Below are 18488 nucleotides of genomic sequence, written 5' to 3'. Positions count from 1 at the left end.
CTGTTCTTGGAGTAAAGTCTTTTTGTTTCACTCAAACCTGGAGTCCAGCCTGCATGTCTTTCTCTGCACCTGAGCAAATAATCTTAATTGGCTTGTGTCCCTGTTCAGGAAACCAATAGATCACAATTCGTATTAATATCACAACCTGCCATGATACTGAGTTAGTCTTGCTATTGCGTTATATTTAAAAGGTAAACAGTGAGTCTAGTGTGTAGGATTCAGTGGCTTCTAGTGGGGATTTTAAAGATTGCAACCAGCTGAATACCCACCCCTCCTGTTCCTAGCATGCAAAATGATGAATGGACTGTACTTGCATGTCTAGCACGTTTAGTCTTCCCGACACTATAAGCACTTAACACTTCATGTCATCATTCCTCCCACTTCTATACTGAGTGACACGGACTAGAGGAGCCGGTAATCGGTCCGCCGACCCTCTGATTGAAAGACGACCCTGCTCTACCACCGGACCACAGTCGTCCCAGTGTCGCAGAACCAACGGTGCATTTGCATCACCGGATTCAAGCTGCCAACATGGCGGTGCAAAATGGACACGTGCTCCTTATAAAGACATGAAGGGCTCATTCTAAGCTAAAAAAAACAGAACAATTATTAAACACTAAAGAAAATATAGTTGTGTATATTACATATTTAATTTCTGCCAAAACATCCCCTTAAACCCTACAAGGTACTTTAAAGCACGAGCCCCACAGGTTTACTTTATTAACCTGTTTTGCCCAGGTACTTCCCTCAGATATTAACCCCCTTAAGAATGAAAACACTGGCCTTTCTTTCTGTTGATCTTACTCATCATCTCAACACGCTGAACAAGAGCCTGCAAGGCAAAGACCAGCTTGAACCACAACTCTCCGCACACATGAAAGCATTGTGTGCGAAGCTCCGTCTCTTTGTGATAAAACTACACAACAGTGCAGTGCATTCATTACCTTCGCATTGAAAATGCCGGAAGGTTATGTTTTGATCGCCGTGTATTTATTTATTTATTTATTTGTATGCGTGTTATTCGCAAAACTCAAAAAGTATTGAACCGAATCGCATGACATTTGGTGGGATGATTGTTTATTATGCGGGGACCAGTTGATGAGATTTTGGGATCAATCGGGTCAAAGGTCAAAGGTCATGAACAGGTCAAAATCTTTCGCAGAACTCAAAAAGTATTGAACCGAATCGCATGAAATTTGGTGGGATGATTGTTTATTATCCGGGGACCAGTTGATTAGATTTTGGGATCGATCGGGTCAAAGGTCAAGGTCAAAGGTCATGAACAGGTCAAAATGTTCTTGAATCGCATGAAATTTGGTGGGATGATTGGTTATTATCCGGGGACCATTTGATTAGATTTTGGGATCAATCGGGTCAAAGGTCAAGGTCAAGGTCATGGAAAGGTCAAACTCTTTTTTTACCATAGCACGATACATTTTTGTCCAATTGGCATGCAACTAATGCCAAAATGTTCATAATTCAATGCCCAATCTTGTGATATGCGAAGGTATGCGCTCTACCGAGTGCCCATTCTAGTTTTAAATGAAACAATCTGCTCTCACTGTAGTAATGCATTGCACGAGCATTGCATTGTAAAAGTAAGGCTGTTTTTTCTGAAGTTCAAGCCAAGGTTTATTCACAGTCATCGCAACACTTTGCTAAACTTCAGTCCAGTGACATCAGAAGCAAACAGGTTGCGTTTCAGAGTGACTCGTGAAATGGTACCACTACCAAACTCCAAAGGCTCCTCTGACATCTTTCAGGGACTTTCTGTCTGCCGCTTCTGTCCATCTCATTGGCATGTTCACCGAACAGACAGGTGGCTCAAACATACACTGCCATAGATGTGTGATATCAGTTAAAATATGGTCAAGCATCTTGAACACATTTAAAAGTCGCTTGTTTATTCTATCTAATCAGGGAAAGACATGAACTCATAGCAATGGAAGAACTTTACATGAATGAAAGCCGAGGAAATGATGATTGACATAATGAGCAAGGGGCCCTTACTGTAGCCGGCCTATGAATAACTTAATGTTTCTTTCAGATTATTTATGGATGTTGTTGTAGTCAATTCCTCCTGTTCTTACACATTTGAAATACAATTGCAATTTAAATGCTGTGAGAGATGGTTGTCTTTCCCGGCTGAAGCTTCCACAGGAGAGCTTTAAGAAAGGCTGAGTGTATACCGCTGTCTTTTTCATAAATACATAAGTGTCATAAAAGAATAAAGACACTTCCGTAAAGGCCTGTGAGGAAACGCGAACATATAGAACTCAAGGCTTCGTGATGCTTGAAGATTACTGAGGCTTGAAAGCTACTTGGAGCATGAGATCTTTTCTCCTTTTGATCTTTTCAACTCAGAAATTCATTTTGAGTTTTACTTTGACATCGTCAGGCTGAAATGTCAGAGGCAGCAGACGGAGCAGATCTTTTGTCAAAGAGCGTCCAAATAAACAGCATCTACTGGACTGCTAAAGGATAATAAAAAATAGCCAAGCAACAGACTTGTTTACAGTCATCGCATCAAACGCAGCTGTTTGCAGCCGAATCAGGAAGCCGTGTGTCATCCTGAGCAGCTTGAGTCAGAGGCGTGTGTGAGAGCAGAACGCCGTCTTTAAGTTGGAAACTGGAGATGAATTGAGCTATTTGGAGAACGAGTTGTACTCAGAAGTTTGGAAAGGATTTGCCTCTCCCATGAAGCTAATGGGAAGAAAATTAGTCTCGCATTTAACCAAGAAAACAAACAACACGGACCAAAAGTAAGAGCTTTCCTTGGCAGCAGAGACCCACGGCGACACGACCACAGACGCCATGTCTTTTTAAATATAAGAATTATTCCAATCAGGTGTCATAATGGAAAAGAAGTGTTTGGCACAGCGAGTGCATTTCTAGATTTTTTTTTTAATGCGTTTGTACACAGAGCATTAACATTAGATTTGCATTTGAAAGAATGGGTGTCAGTAAGGGAAAGAAATATCGATGTTTCCAGTCAATACCACCTTTGGCCTTCAGTGGATGTATTGTACCTTTGTCTCTGTATAACCCAGCGGAGGGGATTACTTTGTCTGATCGTGTCTAAAGGCACATTTTTTATTGAAACTGTTTATAGAGCTGCGCCACTCAGTTTGAAGAGGGCGACTTCCTTCGTTGTTTCTTTACTTGAGAGAATCATAAAAACACTGGCGGGCAATGGGAAAATTAGGAGTGTTTCTCTTTACCACGAAGTGGAATGAGCGGAAGTGGCAACAGTTGCATCTGAGGCTGAAGGGAACAGCACGAAGCAGGGACCACACGCCCGGCAACCAAACATCAACAAATATTGTTTTGGGACTAAATGCATTCAATTCAATTCAATTCAGTTTATTTGTATAGCCCAATTTCACAAATTACAAATTTGTCTCGGAGTGCTTTACAATCTGTACACATAGACATCCCTGTCCCAAAATCTCACATCGGCATTGTGAATCAACTTCGCATCATACTATAAATATGTTTCCAAGAGTGGTTGACGTTTGACAGCCAAACCTGATTCATTAATGAATTCCACTTGATATGTTGGTTAAAAAAAATGGAATCCCAAAAACAATCACAATGATTTAAATTCGGTGACACAATATCCCAACCTTATCTAGACTAACTTTACCAAACCTAACCCACCCTGACCTAACATAACCAGACCTGAGCTAACGTTACCTAACTTAATATAGATGTTAAGGGGCTGGTGGCCACCAGCTTGCAGTGTGGCTCCTACTCCGCCGTGCTGTAATGCTAAATTGGTTCCAGCGAAGGAGCTGAATGGAGTCGTCCTTCATCTGGCGATAGCATTGTGCTTTTCTCCACTGTGACAAGTGTGTGGATGAAACATTAAGATGTTCAATGTTATTCATTTACTCTGGCTCATGTTACTTGCTTACCCCTTTACTGCAAAAATGTAATCTCTTTTAAATCTAATATTTCCATTTTTCGGTTTAGTTCACTCAGAAAGATGACAGCCACAACAGATAAAAAGATGATGGTGAACATCAAAATGGCCGCTCCTCTGACCATGCTGCGATGCTGATTTTAACGACAATCTCTATTCCTAATCTATTTCTATGGTGGTAACTCTCTCCTTTATCACACATAAAGAAGAATACATGTTATCCAACCTATTGACCTCAGGGAGATGAGACTGTTAATCATCAGCTGAGGACATTTCTTGCTCCTCTTCCGGTTGATCACTGCTGGGAGTGCAGGTCAGGTGACGTAGTAGGTGATGAGGTAGGAGGCCTGGGTGGATGAATAGGTTGAAACAAATCCCATCATCAGTTGGTTATTGTGTTGAATTGCTCATTACAATTGTAATGCTTATTAGAAATAGTTCGCATTCCATCTGAAACATTTTTTTTACCAAGATATTCATAATTGGCATGTTTCACTGTAGCAACCGATGCTTGTGAGCTTTTAGTCAGCTTGGCATGATTTTAATGTGGTATTTCACTTCTGCGATCACGAAAGCCTAAATGTGCTCCCAAACATCTCAATATACAGAAGAAATTTGTACTTTAAAGTTGTACTTAATTATTGTGCATCTGATTGTTTTTGTTCTTATTGATTTTAAATTGACTCATGGGATTCTTCAAGGATCCATCCTGGGTCCTCCTCTCTTTTCATATACAGCCATCTTTGTTATTTGTGATGTGTTTCCTGTTCCTGGACAGTCTAATTTCTTTTAAAATGCATCACGATGATTCTTGTGATTATATGCTTGTCTGAGTTAGAAGGCTTTATCTTGTCGGGAACATGAATATCGACAGGTTTTGAGCGAAACAAAAGAGGATTTTAGTACCTTCCTTGTCTGTTTATAGCCAAGCATGAGAAGACCCTCAATAGTGTCATATACAATGTGGGACTGAAATGACACTTTCAGGATATGCATCAGTGTGCTTCTTTTGTATCTTGCCACAGTATGTGTGGTGACCTGGATATCATTGTGTTCGTGCTTTTTGGTTCACTCCCTGTGGTGGTAGTCTGAGGGGGAGGAGGCCTGGGCTGCATGCCAGCTGGACCTTTAGCTCTCCTGGTTTGTAGGGAAAGGTTGGGTGACGAAGAGGGACAATATGTGTGTGTATGTGAGTTTGTGTGAGAAAAAGAGAGCGAGGGGAAGGCCAGCAGACAACCCTAATTGATCTCATACAACCCAGTTCCCACTGTATCCCAATCATGTGCAAAGACAGAGAATGTGAAGCTTGTATGAATGAAAGCGATCAAATACGGCCCGAGTTATGATCGAAATGTAATGAATGTCCAGAATGGCGGTGGAGGTGATTGTCTGGGTGCTTGACAAAGATAAGATAGATAGATATATACTTTATTAATCCCCAAGGGGAAATTAGTTCTCTGCATTTAACCCATCCTTAGTTATTAAGGAGCAGTGGGCTGCAGTGATGCGCCCGGGAAGCAACTGGGGGTTCAGTGCCTTGCTCAAGGACACTTCGACTTGCAACTAATGGGGAGAGCGGGGATCGAACCGACGACCTTGGGGTTGCAGGACGACCCCCCTTACCCCACTGAGCTACAGCCGCCCCAAAGAGTTGCTGGAACAAACTGGTGAAGCCACAACGGGATGCTCAATCCCCTGGATTAACGGATGTAACCACTTTCACTGCCAGATGTAGGTTATGGCTTCAATGGCACATTTAGGAATCCAAGATAAGTCAAAGTCGTTAAACTCAACAATGGCCACCACTGCCAAGGGCAGACTGCAACGTATCATTCGCTCTGCTGAGAGGGGGATTGGCTGCAATCTGCCTTTCCTCCAGGACGTGTTTGCCTCCAGAACTCTGAAGCGGGTAAGATGGTAGCTCACCGCTCTCACCCTGGACACAAACTGTTGGAGTCCCTCCTCTCTGGCAGGAGGCTGCGGTCCATCAGGACCAAGACCTCACACCAAAGAAACGGTTTCTTCTCGTCTCCAGTTGGTCTCATCAACAGAGCGGGACCCCCAATGACTCAGGTCCCCAATGACTCAGACCCCCAATGACTCAGACCCCCAATGACTCAGTCCCTGACATCCCCAGAACTAAATGTTTTTTTGTCACGCACCGATTCTGATTGATCGAATTAAGTCACGATTATTTTTCTATAATCCAAATGCACAATCTTTTCTATGTATGGTTTTTTCTTGAATGAATGTACATGTTGAGTTTGTGCTTCTATATAAATCTACCGGCTGAGGTTTTGTTTCTATGAAAGTCCAGAAGATCAATGTGATCATTATCTGTGGGTTCGCCAAGTAATATTTCACATTTGATCCATTGTTACTGTGATATAAAAATATATATTAATCCAGCATTAAACATTGTGATCACCAGCCAGATGAGCGAGAAGCTCCAGCCGAAACAAGCTATAGTTCACTTTATTTTGCTTGGCTGGATGCAGTTAATCTCATCCATAAATTATTAATAAATGGATTTAGTGTCTCAATGATCTGCAGATCCTTTCAGACGTTGTGTGGCTGAACACTCATCCTTTGGAGGTAGAGCTTAAAATATATCCACATTAACTGCTAATTATAACAAATGAATATGTCATTGATCAGCGGTAGGACAAATATCTACAACTTTAACTTCAGTAAATAATCAATACCACCATGCAAAAATACTCCATGACAAAAAATTAGAAGTACAGAATAAATAGCAGCAAAGTTTACAGAAAGTATCAAAAGTAAAAGCTCTGGTTGCATCTGGTAGGAAAGAAGAAACTATAAAGTTGGGATACACAAGTGTTAAAATTAAACTAGGATTCTGAGAAGTGGACACTGCCTTGATGGCAGGGGCCACAAGTTAGAAGTTGGGTTGAGGACTAGTTTAATCTTCAACAATGTATTATATTTCATAAGCTTATCATATGCTTTTGTAAATGTAAAATGATCATCTGAAAGGAAACTAGTCAGTATAAAGAAAATATAGCAAAGTAAAATTCAAGCATGTCTTAAAGACATAAAAACATGGATGACCTGCAACTTCTTGATGTTAAACTCAAACAAAACCGAAGTAATTTTACTCGGCCCTGAGCACCTCAGAGATCAATTATCTGGTGATGTGGATTCTGTAGACGGCATTGCCCTAGCATCCAACACCACTGTAAAGAATCTTGGCGTTATCTTTGATCGGGACTTGTCCTTTAACTCCCACGTAAAGCAAATCTCAAGGACTGCATTCTTTCATCTTCGTAATATTTCAAAAATCAGGCACATCTTGTCTCAAAAAGATGCAGAAAAATTGGTTCACGCGTTCGTTACTTCGAGACTGGATTACTGCAACTCCTTATTATCAGGCTGCTCTAATAAGTCTCTTAGGTCCCTCCAGTTGATCCAGAATGCTGCAGCTCGTATTCTCACTAAAACTAAGAAAAGAGATCACATCACTCCTGCACTAGCTGCTCTGCACTGGCTACCCATAAAATCAAGAATCACTTTAAAAATTCTTCTCCTCACCTACAAAGCCTTGATCGGTGACACACCATATCTGAAGGAGCTTGTAGTACCATATTGCCCCACTAGAGAGCTGCGCTCACTAAATGCGGGACTACTTGTGGTTCCTAGAGTCTTAAAAAGTAGAATGGGAGCCAGAGCCTTTAGTTATCAAGCTCCTCTTTTATGGAACCAGCTTCCACCTTCAGTCCGGGAGGCAGACACAGTCACCTCGTTTAAGAGTAGACTTAAGACTTTCCTCTTTGACAGAGCTTATAGTTAGGGCTGAATCAGGTTCGCCTGGTCCAGCCCCTTGATATGCTGCTATAGGCTTATAAGCTGCTGGGGGACGTGTTAAGATACACTGAGCACCTATCTCCTCTTCTTTCTCTCCTTATGGATGAATTTTCATCTCTCCATTGCAAATTATTAACTCTGGTTCCTCTCCGGAGTCTTTGTGACTTCACGTCTCATAGGGTCCATTGGACCTGGCTGGGTCTGATGCCATGGCCCTGCTGATGCCCCGCCCACTCCTCCTCTCTACATCCATCTGCCTGATGGATGGCGGAGGTCTGGATCGTGGTCCATGCCTACTACCAACTGTTCATACACTCTGTCATATTCATTGAATGTGTTGTAACTCTGTAATGATTCATTCTGTACACATTACATCTATTGCTTCTGTCCATCCTGGAGAGGGATCCTCGTTTGTTGCTCTCCTGAAGGTTCCTTCTCATTTTTTCCCCGTGAAAGATTTTCTCCTGATCCGATGTGAGGTCCTGGGACAGGGATGCCGTATGTGAACAGATTGTAAAGCCCTCTGAGATAAATTTGTATTTTGTGATAAAGGGGCTATACAAAATAAACTGAATTGAATTAAATTAAATTAAAACGTAAACAGGTACACATTTCCATCTGAAATATGGTGGAGAAGAAGGATTAAGTCACATATAATAAAGTATAACTACCTTGAAAGTGTACCTTGGTTAACATACTTGTACTGCTATATTTATGAAAGCTATTAGTTACAATGACCCCAGGACCCACACACAGCTGTCTACAAACAAGAGTCGAAAACTAAAGCAATTGAATGATTTGTTTTTCTGGGAAGGAAATACATTTTTAATCAGCGTGAGGCAATAGCCATCATCATCATCATCATCATCACAGCCATATTTGGAGTCGAGGCCATCCGAGCAACTGATGTCTTTTGGCACATGCGTGCCATTTTTCATCACCGGAGGTATTTCGAAAATATTCTATCTGCGACGGAAGACATCTTGAGTCCTGATGCTTTCCCCTTTCTGCCTCCCATACTTTATTTTCTCATTAACTCAGCCCCCTAGAATTGCCATTCTCCATCCACATAATGCTGTTAAACTCTCCCAAATGTCCTGGTCACCTGACTTTCCCGTTCACCAGCTCGCCTGTTTCCACTCCCCTCAGCCTTCCGGCATGAAATAACATGAATGTTTTTCCAATATTTCATGACAATCTATCCAATAGTTGTAGAGATGCTGGTGCAGCAACAGAGAAGCTGGCTGACATCCCCATCGATAAAGCCTCCCCACTAGCATGGCTGTAAAGCAATGTAAGACTTTTACGACCATAACATACCCTGAAGGAGTTGATAATTATATGTTAATTTGTTTCCTAATTGCAAATCCAACAAAAAACAGGGTGATCATCGTCAGGAATTTCAAAATCTAACCATGGTCCAACATGAGGTAGTGAGTCTCACTGTGCTGGATCAACATTTGGAGCCGTATTGACGAACTCCTACAAGGGGGGGCATTGATCCGCTCCCAAGTCCAGAATAAGTGCTCCCAGGCACGTGATAAACCTGTTTCCACATTAGCCAGCTCCCTCAGCAGGTCACACAAAGCCCTCACGGGAAGCCCACGATCAACGTGCCAGTGTTTCAGTGCCATCGTCTTTCTGACCAGCTATTTCAGTTTGTGACACGTTTCAGACAGAAACCCACTCCAGACATTCAGCACACGGATTCATTCAGTTCACCTTCTGCAAAGTGACACATTTTTTAACAAAGTCACAAATAACTATCCAATTTGTCACAATGCCGTTTGCAGGGTTGTACAGTCACATGGCAACAGTAGCTTAACTACATCCAATTTATTATATATACCTAATTTAAAGTATGTATAATAATAATAATACTAATAACTAATGAATAATACAATATTATTTATAATGTACAGTATATTACATGTTCAACTATCAAAGTTGCATACACCATGTGATGTTTTCATCAACATTCTCTTCTTCTTCAGACATCTCGTCGATGCTGGACCACTGATGGTAAACTTGTATTTTTCTGTAGCGCCACCAGTATGTCAGAATTGTCCCTGATCCAGTGTAATTTCTGAACATCTTACTCGATTTGAAGCCAATCTAGTTTTCATTCAGGGTCCCCAGACAATGGTTCCTAATGACTTTTTCTCGTGCATGGGTCTGTTGCACACGCTGCAAATCAATCAGTGGGCTCCAGTCCTTTCTCATTTTGATAACATTGACATTTGAGCAGCTGGAACCAGTCGATGTTCAGTATTTATGAATTAAGGCGTGATTTATTTGATCAGTTTTAGAAATATGTTGCCGATTTGTCGATGGACGAATGGATTAGTAACAATGTCTGTTCATCCTCTTTTCTCCACAGTTTGCCCTTAATGTCATCCTGAGATGACAGCACTTCAGTTTTCCTCATCACCTCATATATAAACACAGTATATCACAGTCTGTAGCCACAACCAACAGCTAAAGGTCACACCTGGCTCATTAGTCACTAGGGAGGACTAAAAAGCTGACGCAAGCTGAGTGTGAGTAGATCACAGAGCAGCCATGAAAGCTGAATTTGAATAAACCATTTGCACTTCACACAGCTCTTTTAAAGCACACTGCTCCGCGTGACCGTTAGCTGTGTGAGACACGGCTGCTCTCGCATCACCGCGGCGTTCTGAATAGCTGTTGAGCGTCAGAAAAAAAAGGCCCTTCGGCTGCATCTGTAGCGAGTTGGTCACGGGGCTGACATGCTGGGACTTGACATGCCATACTCTCCTGGCTGTTTCATGAGGAAAACGAGCCAACGCAAGTACCTGAGGACTCTCAGGCCTCAGGGAGAGAGCGTGATCGAGGTGGCGCCCAGAAAAAAAAGACTGTGACGGAGTGAGAGAGGATATTTTGTACCTGGATGTTCGCCTCACAATGTTACTTTACGTTAACATCTCTAGTCAGTGTAAAAACAATAACATCTTATGTTCCCCACATAGGTTCACAAATGTACAAACGTTCGGAGCGGAGAAAACCTTTTGAATGATCAATTCCTGTTGTTTTTCCCCAACAACTTGATTCTCTTGTTCATTTTTCTCTCTGTAGAATTAGCTATAAACAACAGAGACTGTGCTGTGCCTGTAGTATAACGTGACACATCACCATGTTGGGACTTCATCAATCTAGACTGTGAGGCTGTTTACTCACCGCAATGCTTTCAGTATGCTACCAGGTTCCCAATGCTAGTATTGTATGGTTAGCATAAAATGACATATGAAGTGAGGGGACAAGTTAGGAAGTATAAAGTTAACGTTAGGTTATAAACAAACTACTCCACTGTCACAGCACGGACAAACCGTAAAAATATTGAACTTGTGTTAAACGGAGACATTATTTCAGGCATCGAAACAAAGACCCATCAAACGTTTCCTTTTTTTTTTAAAGGGAACCGGAAGTGCAAACATGCTGACTCATGTTTGAGGACTCAACAATATAATGAATAAATACCAAGTTTGTAGGGATCAAATAACTTGAAAGCTACGATTTAGTTTTATAGAAGCAAAGTTGTCGTCTGATATGATTTACCCTATATGCCTACTTGTGTGATGTGCTTTCTTCTTGTGCACATATTATACTGTTTGTATCAGATATTATATATATATATATATATATATATATATATATATATATATATATATATATATATATATATATATATATATATATATATATGCATTTTTGTAAATGAAAACAAATATCTGATGTTACAAGGCGACTTATGTCACATTTGTCATCATTTGGCCGGCAGAGGAAAAATGTGTGGATAAAAACTAAATTTACAAGCTGATTACATTTGGACATTAATAAGAAGAGCGAATGATGAGAAGAACAGCATGACCTCGAATGACTTTGAATTGATGTATTTGTCATATTGCTGGAGGCCTGTACTGGAACCTCCTCCTCCTGAAGGAGCAGCCGGGAGTCCTTGAGACGTGGAGGTGGAGAAGTGACTCTGAGTCAGAAGATGCTTTATGAGCAGGGCCGAATGAGTCGGTTGAGTGAATAAATCACTGAAGGAAATTGAATCGAATTGAAATGTAATTGTATCAATGAAGATGAATCGTGCTGTATTCAAGTTGTTTGTTTTAAATAGTTTTGGTCGGTGTTCTATGATCACGGTGGTCTTTTCTGCATCACAGTGCTTAAGTCATATCCACTGTGGAAAGTTTTTCCCAAATGGATTTGACTGTAAGGATAGCACATGGCAGTGATCCATATGATGATGCGCTCAGTCAGGCTCGAGGATTCCTCTCGTCTAAATGCGCAGGATGATACCGCAGCTCCGCCACAGGCTTCACACTCCAACCCACCTTAAAACGGATCCCTCCGGTGCTGCATTCAGGCCCTACGTGAAAAAAACAGGCGAGATATAATGACGAATCCTCAGCACCGAACTAAATGATGTGTAAGGCATAAACACCCACAGCCGAGCAATGGTTGTCTTACAGTTGTATACGAGCAGGTGGGAGGGGGGTCATTGGATGCCGAGACAGGGGGACCACCTGTTGAATTTTGCCAACTATGGTTGAGATACTGTGAAGGCATAGCTTATAATAAAGGGTGAACTCACTCATTAAAAAAAAAAACTCGTCCTTGTGATGGGAAGTTTCAGCCTGACTCAAGCCTTAGGATAGTTACCATGTTACCACAAGGTTTTATAAATGCTAATGAGCATAACTTCTACCTTCTAGTTTTAGGATTTGTATTTTTTTCCTCTGTAGCATGCTGTAATAATAAAAACAGTAATGTCTTTATTCATACAACACTTCTTAACACAACGTTACAAAGTACATACAAATACACACATGCAACACAATTATAGCAATAAAAGAAGAAATAAAATGGTAATGTGTTGCTTCTAAGACATACTATTAAATCGTTTCGCTGGTGTTCAAAAACGTTCAATAATGATTATTGTGTCATTAATATAAATTGAAATGAGTTAAGGGTGAACAATCCATCAATGACAAAAGCAAGCTGTCCTCCTCGTCGAGGCGCACACTGAGGTGGCGTCCTTTGACATGAGCGTGAAAATCTCCTAGTACCACCGTATTCAGTGAACGCACCACGCCATCTGGGAAACAGGCAGCGCAGGTGACCAATCAGCGGCCGGATTTCCTCCCACGCCCATCAATAGGACGAGTGCGGAGGCGGGGCAGCGGTTATCTAGGAGCTCGCGCTTGGTTTCACTGCGTCGTCTGCTCTCGTCCCATTGGCGCAGGTGATCCGTCTCAGGATGCGAGAGGAGAGCGGAGGAGAGGGGAAGAGAGTGGGGAAAGCCTCCGATGGGAAAGTGTCCAGGGCTCGGTGAACAAGAAGACAGGATACCGGCCCGCGTCAGCTCGTCCTGGGACCCTCGGCGATGAGAGCCTGACCGAAAGGGGCACTTTGAGATATGATGAGGTTTATTTCTGGCCGGCAATAGTACTATGATTTGGTATGTGGCCACTTTGATAGCAAGTGTATTCAGCACCCGAGGAACGGCGGCTCAAGGTGAGTCGAAGTGCAGTGTGTGTGTGTGTGTGTGTGTGTGTGTGTGTGTGTGTGTGTCCAATGACGTCCAATGCTCAAGTTTTAACTTCCCCTTTTTTCTTTCTTTAAAAAAACAAACAAACAGCAACAACAACAAATGTTTTCCCGCTTTCTCGTTTGCTAACTTTGAATATGTCGTTTTTATATGTTTTTAATAAAAACATGTCCCACTTCACGCCATGAAGTTCATGTGTTCATCACCTGAGCAGAGCCCAGGCCGCCGACTGATGAGCGGACCGGGCCGGTTCACCGGGAAATGACTTGTCACAGACGGATACGGAACTCCTCTAATTAAAACCTTTCGTCTTCTTCTTCTTTAAAGAGGAGCCCCAGCTTATGTCCACTGTGTACAGATGCGGACATGCGTGTGAAACTGCCGTGTGTGTGTGCGGGGTGATAGATGGCGGGGCTGGCTGCTGACACATCCCTCCCAGTGTGTGTGTGACTTTGCTCTCCTGGAGCTCCGGGACGGGTTTCATGTGTTTATACTGCGGGAGGCCGACTGCAGCAGCTCGGCTACACTGAGCTGCGGCTGTCGGCGTTTCGTGAACACGCTAAAGGGCAAACGTGATGAAGACGCTGCTGTGGGTGCCATTAAAATGCGGTGAGTGGACGAGCCCTCCTCGCAGGGAGCCGCTCTCTGCCGTGTGTCCGTTAGAGGGAGCGCTTGCGGCCGCAGCGAGGGGCTGGAGGAGCCGGGCTGCAACTTCGATAACATGTATCATGTCAACTTGAAACGGCATTTTGTTTGTTTGTTGTTGGTGTTGGTGTCTGAATGAGCTTTATTGGGGTGAAGAGCACAGGTTGTTGTTTGACAATATGGCACCAAGGGGCTGGAGATCACCTGCAAACTGACCTCTGACCTCTACGTAGAGGGCTAGGATTATTTTCTGTTGTTTGGACTATCCAAAAACAGAAAATAAAGAAAGCTGGCAATCATAATTTCCCAAATAGAAATATATTCTTATGACAGTATGAAACTCAAAGGTTGAGATGACTAGCATTTGAATGGTCACAAAAGAAAACGGAAACCAGTGAAATGTGATGGAATAATAATTTAATACATCTTTAAAAAAAAAAGAATTCTGACAATAGATAATCTGTTACTGAACTGACAAAAGTAATACACACAATACAGCTCTAATAAAAAATGACATCATCTAGGGCTGCAACTAACGATTATTTTGATAATCGATTAATCGGTTGATTATTTTATCGATTAATCGATTAATCGGATAAAAAAACAAAAAAACTTAAATTTTCAACCCTTTATTCAAAACAGGGTCCGTACGGTCATGGAAAACCTGGAATTTTTAAATGGCTATTAGCAGGCCTAGAAAAGTAATTGAAAAAAATAATATCCCAAAATATTTGTAAAAGTAATGCAAATTAGTTTTATTCAAATTTTAATTTACACGGTATATATACGGTATGCTTTGGAATTCTCATTGTTAGTTTAAATATTACATCTTCTCACTTTGTCACGTATAGACAGAGTTTTCACAAAATGTTTAATCATGGAAATTTGGTTTAAAGTCATGGAAAGGTCCTGGAGATCCACTGGTCACCATGGTGATGAACCTGTTCACTGGTCACCATGGTGATGAACCGTCACAAACAGACTGACAGCTTTACTCTCCTGAGCAGTGGTCCCCATGTGGACCGTCCCCCTGAACAATATCAGAGACGCGTTCCGATTTATAATTTTTTTCACCTGGCCCGCTGCCGTTGAGAATGCAGTGAGACGCGGAAAAAATGTGAAGTGGTGCTCTTCGCAATAAAACATCTTTGATGGGACGTGTCGAGTCTCGGCCAATCAGCGTTCAGATGTCGACAGCGTTTGGGAAGTTAGGTTAGCTTGAATGTTAGTCCGCTACATCTGCTGCTGTCACGCTGCACGGTGTAGCGATACTAACAAAGTACCCGTACGTTAAAAACGATGTGATTTAGCATATTTTTAGGATCGATATTTCATTAAAAGAGCGATCAGAGCGCACACGCTGCTCCGCTTCGTTAAATGTTGTCTGCACGCGCAGCACTCACAGCGAGTAGCGTCGTGGCTTATCTCCGTTGCCTTTCTCCGTGGACAAATATTTCCCGCTATCCGCCACGGAATAAATAACCACGTTTTCTACGTTATACTCTTGTGGAAATGCCACACACGTCGTGACATGTAGCGCCCTGGTGTCTGGGTTCATGACGTCACCCGTAGGCGCACTTAGCTCCGTGAATGTCTCCGACGACGTGAATGACTTCCGCATCCAGCGCCACGTGAGCAGCAGCAGCCAATTAGATTCATCAACAGAGGAGCAGCTCAGCGCTGATTGGCTCTCACAACGCAGCGTTCTCTCCTCTCCCTCCGCTATTGTTTCCCCTGCGCCGCTCTGGGCTCAACTCAACTTTGTTTATACTCCGTGACTTATTGAGCGCCGTAATAATCGCGCGACACAACGAATCGATGATGAAATTCGTTGCCAACTATTTTAATCATCGATTTTTATCGATTTTATCGATTCGTTGTTGCAGCCCTAACATCATCCTCTAATCGCTGGACTCAACATGCAGTTGAGTGGTGAGCAATTAAATCTGCAGCAGCACCTCACTCTTATAAAAAAAAAAATAAGAAAAGGAATCCCTGCTACTTTTACCCCCCTCCACCTCCCCTACCACTCATCTTCAAGAGCGAGATGGAGGAAAGTGGAACAGCGTCTGTGCTTCAGCATCTCGATTAGATGATGAGCAGAGGAGAAGCTTTGCAAACTTTTTATTCCACACCAAACATCTTGCAGGTTTCAATGTCTGCTCACTTGGCCCGGCTACACGTGATGTGCAATTATGTAACGTCCTGCCTAAACCAGTAGGGGCGAGATCCCCCTAGCGACGCTGGCACTCAGTGGCACTTGCCAGTAGTTGCCACAGCTACTCAGTGGCACTTGCCAGCACTTGCCAGCAGGTGCCGCAGCTACTCAGTGGCACTTGCCGGCACTTGCCGGCACTTGCCAGCAGTTGCCAGCAGTTGCCAGCAGTTGCCAGCAGATGCCACTACTAGTTAAAAAGTGCCACTACTAGTCTAAAAGTGCCACTACTAGTCAAAAAGTGCCAGCAGACGGAGGGTCGGCCAGGCGCGTCTGCGGCATGTCTGCGCAGTGACGAGTCTGCGACGACTCAGTGACAAGCTCCACTGAAGTGCCCGGACAGCGGAAGAAATCACTTTCATGATCACACAATGGAGGAGCTGCGGTTTAGCTAGATAGATAGCTAAAATAGCTAGATACACAGATGGATGTGTGTGTATATATATATTAAAAAGACACTAATTAATATATATATATATATATATTAATTAGTGTCTTTTGTAGACACTACTGACAATATGCAATAAGATAGTGCTGTACATTACTGCTGTACTGTATTTAATATTGTTTTGCTACTACTACGTTTCACTTCGTAACCTATTACACTTATATACCATGATATTGTAACGTCTCGGACGTTATGGCACTGATGACACGGAGGCGGGACGGCGTTATTAATCCTCCCTTTATTGGGCATCCACCAACACAGACAGCGTGTTCCTCTCAGCTTAGCAGGTCGACGTCAACAACAATGGTTCCGTCAACCACCCTTAACTCCCGTTTTCCGACAGGTTAACCCGCCTCCCTCTACTCCGCCAATCACAGGCACGCCCCCTCGACCAGCACGCACGGTGCCACACTGTGATTGACAGCCACTTCACAGGGTCGCTACAATATATTACGAAGTGAAACGTAGTAGAAGCAAAACAATATTAAATACAGTACAGCAGTAATGTACAGCACTATCGCATATTGTAAGTAAGTGTCTACAAAAAGACACTAATTATATATATATATATATATATATATCCATCTGTGTATCTAGCTATTTTAGCTAACTATCTATCTATCAATCTAGCTAAACCGCAGCTCCTCCATTCTGTGATCATGAAAGTGATTTCTTCCGCTGTCCGGGCACTTCAGTGAAGCTTGTCACTAAATCGTCGCAGACTCGTCACTGCGGCCGACCCTCCGTCTGCTGGCACTTTTTGACTAGTAGTGGCACTTTTTAACTAGTAGTGGCACTTTTTGACTAGTAGTGGCATCTGCTGGCAACTGCTGGCAAGTGCCGGCAAGTGTCACTGAGTGCCAGTGCTTACACTTTAGACTAACAGTGGCATCTCCTCAAAGGAGAATTTCATGGAGGTATAACAGTATGACATGGTAAAAAAATTAATTATATATTTATTATTATTAAAGAAAGGCGGGTACATTATACATATCATGGTATATAAGTGTTATATATTACGAAGTGAAACGTAGTAGTAGCAAAACAATATTCAATATAGTACAGCAGTATTGTACAGCAATATCGTATTGCATATTGTAAGTAAGTCTAAAAAAATACATTATCTATGCAAGTCTGTGGCACTTGCCACAGACTTGCCACTGAGGTGCCAGTGAGGTGCCAGTGAGTTGCCATTGAGTTGTCGGTGCCAGTGATTGCACTCGCCCTCTCTCGCCTAAACAGCATACGCTTAAAACAGCGTCTGCAAAACGAGGCGATGGGGAGATGTTTTTAAGCGGCTTCCCTCGTCTCTTCTACGATCGGGACTTGGCAGAAAATGAGCACCGACTTCTGGGGACGAGCGTCCCTTCTGTCAGCAGCTCTGAGCGTGTGGTCCCGAGGCGTTAAATGCGTCGATGCCTTGCACACGGGCAGAAGCCTGGGCGTCCTTCTGGCCGAGTACCCTGGACCTGAGCCAGACTGCTCTCCCCTACTCCTCTCCGGTTTCCTCTCATTCTCACCTTGTTTCATCCCCTCCCTCCTCTCCCTTCGTCTGACTCAGGTCCTCGGCGTCCTCCACTCGTCTCCCCTATCTCCTGCTCCTTCCGGTCGCCTTCCTTTTCTCTCTCTCTCTCTCTGGTGGGCTGTGTTAATGGATGCTCGTGGGGCGCGCTCCACGGCAACCGTCTGCTGCCACACACACACACACACACACACACACACACACACACACACACACACACACACACACACACACACACACACACACACACACACACACACACACACACACACACACACACATCCCTTGGGGGGAGCCGTGTTTCTTTAACCAGAATCTGAACATATG

At 42.9% G+C, this 18488-nt stretch overlaps 1 protein-coding gene across 3 annotated transcripts in view; it reads left to right on the top strand.

Moving 5' to 3' along the window:
* Nucleotides 1-13103: 13103 nt before the first annotated feature.
* The window catches only part of igsf9bb (immunoglobulin superfamily, member 9Bb), a 117610-nt gene continuing 112225 nt past the window's right edge, over nucleotides 13104-18488 (top strand). For all 3 annotated transcript variants that reach the window (XM_056409077.1, XM_056409068.1, XM_056409086.1), the window contains exon 1: nucleotides 13104-13297. In XM_056409077.1, coding sequence (XP_056265052.1) covers nucleotides 13234-13297 — 64 coding nt within the window. In that variant the 5' untranslated portion in view covers nucleotides 13104-13233. The remainder of the gene's footprint in view (nucleotides 13298-18488) is intronic.

This window comes from Pseudoliparis swirei, chromosome 3 (assembly GCF_029220125.1).
Source record: "Pseudoliparis swirei isolate HS2019 ecotype Mariana Trench chromosome 3, NWPU_hadal_v1, whole genome shotgun sequence".
Classification (NCBI taxonomy): Eukaryota; Metazoa; Chordata; class Actinopteri; order Perciformes; family Liparidae; genus Pseudoliparis; species Pseudoliparis swirei.
The sequence above is the reverse complement of the archived record's forward strand: the minus strand, read 5'-3'. Positions and strand labels throughout refer to the sequence as shown.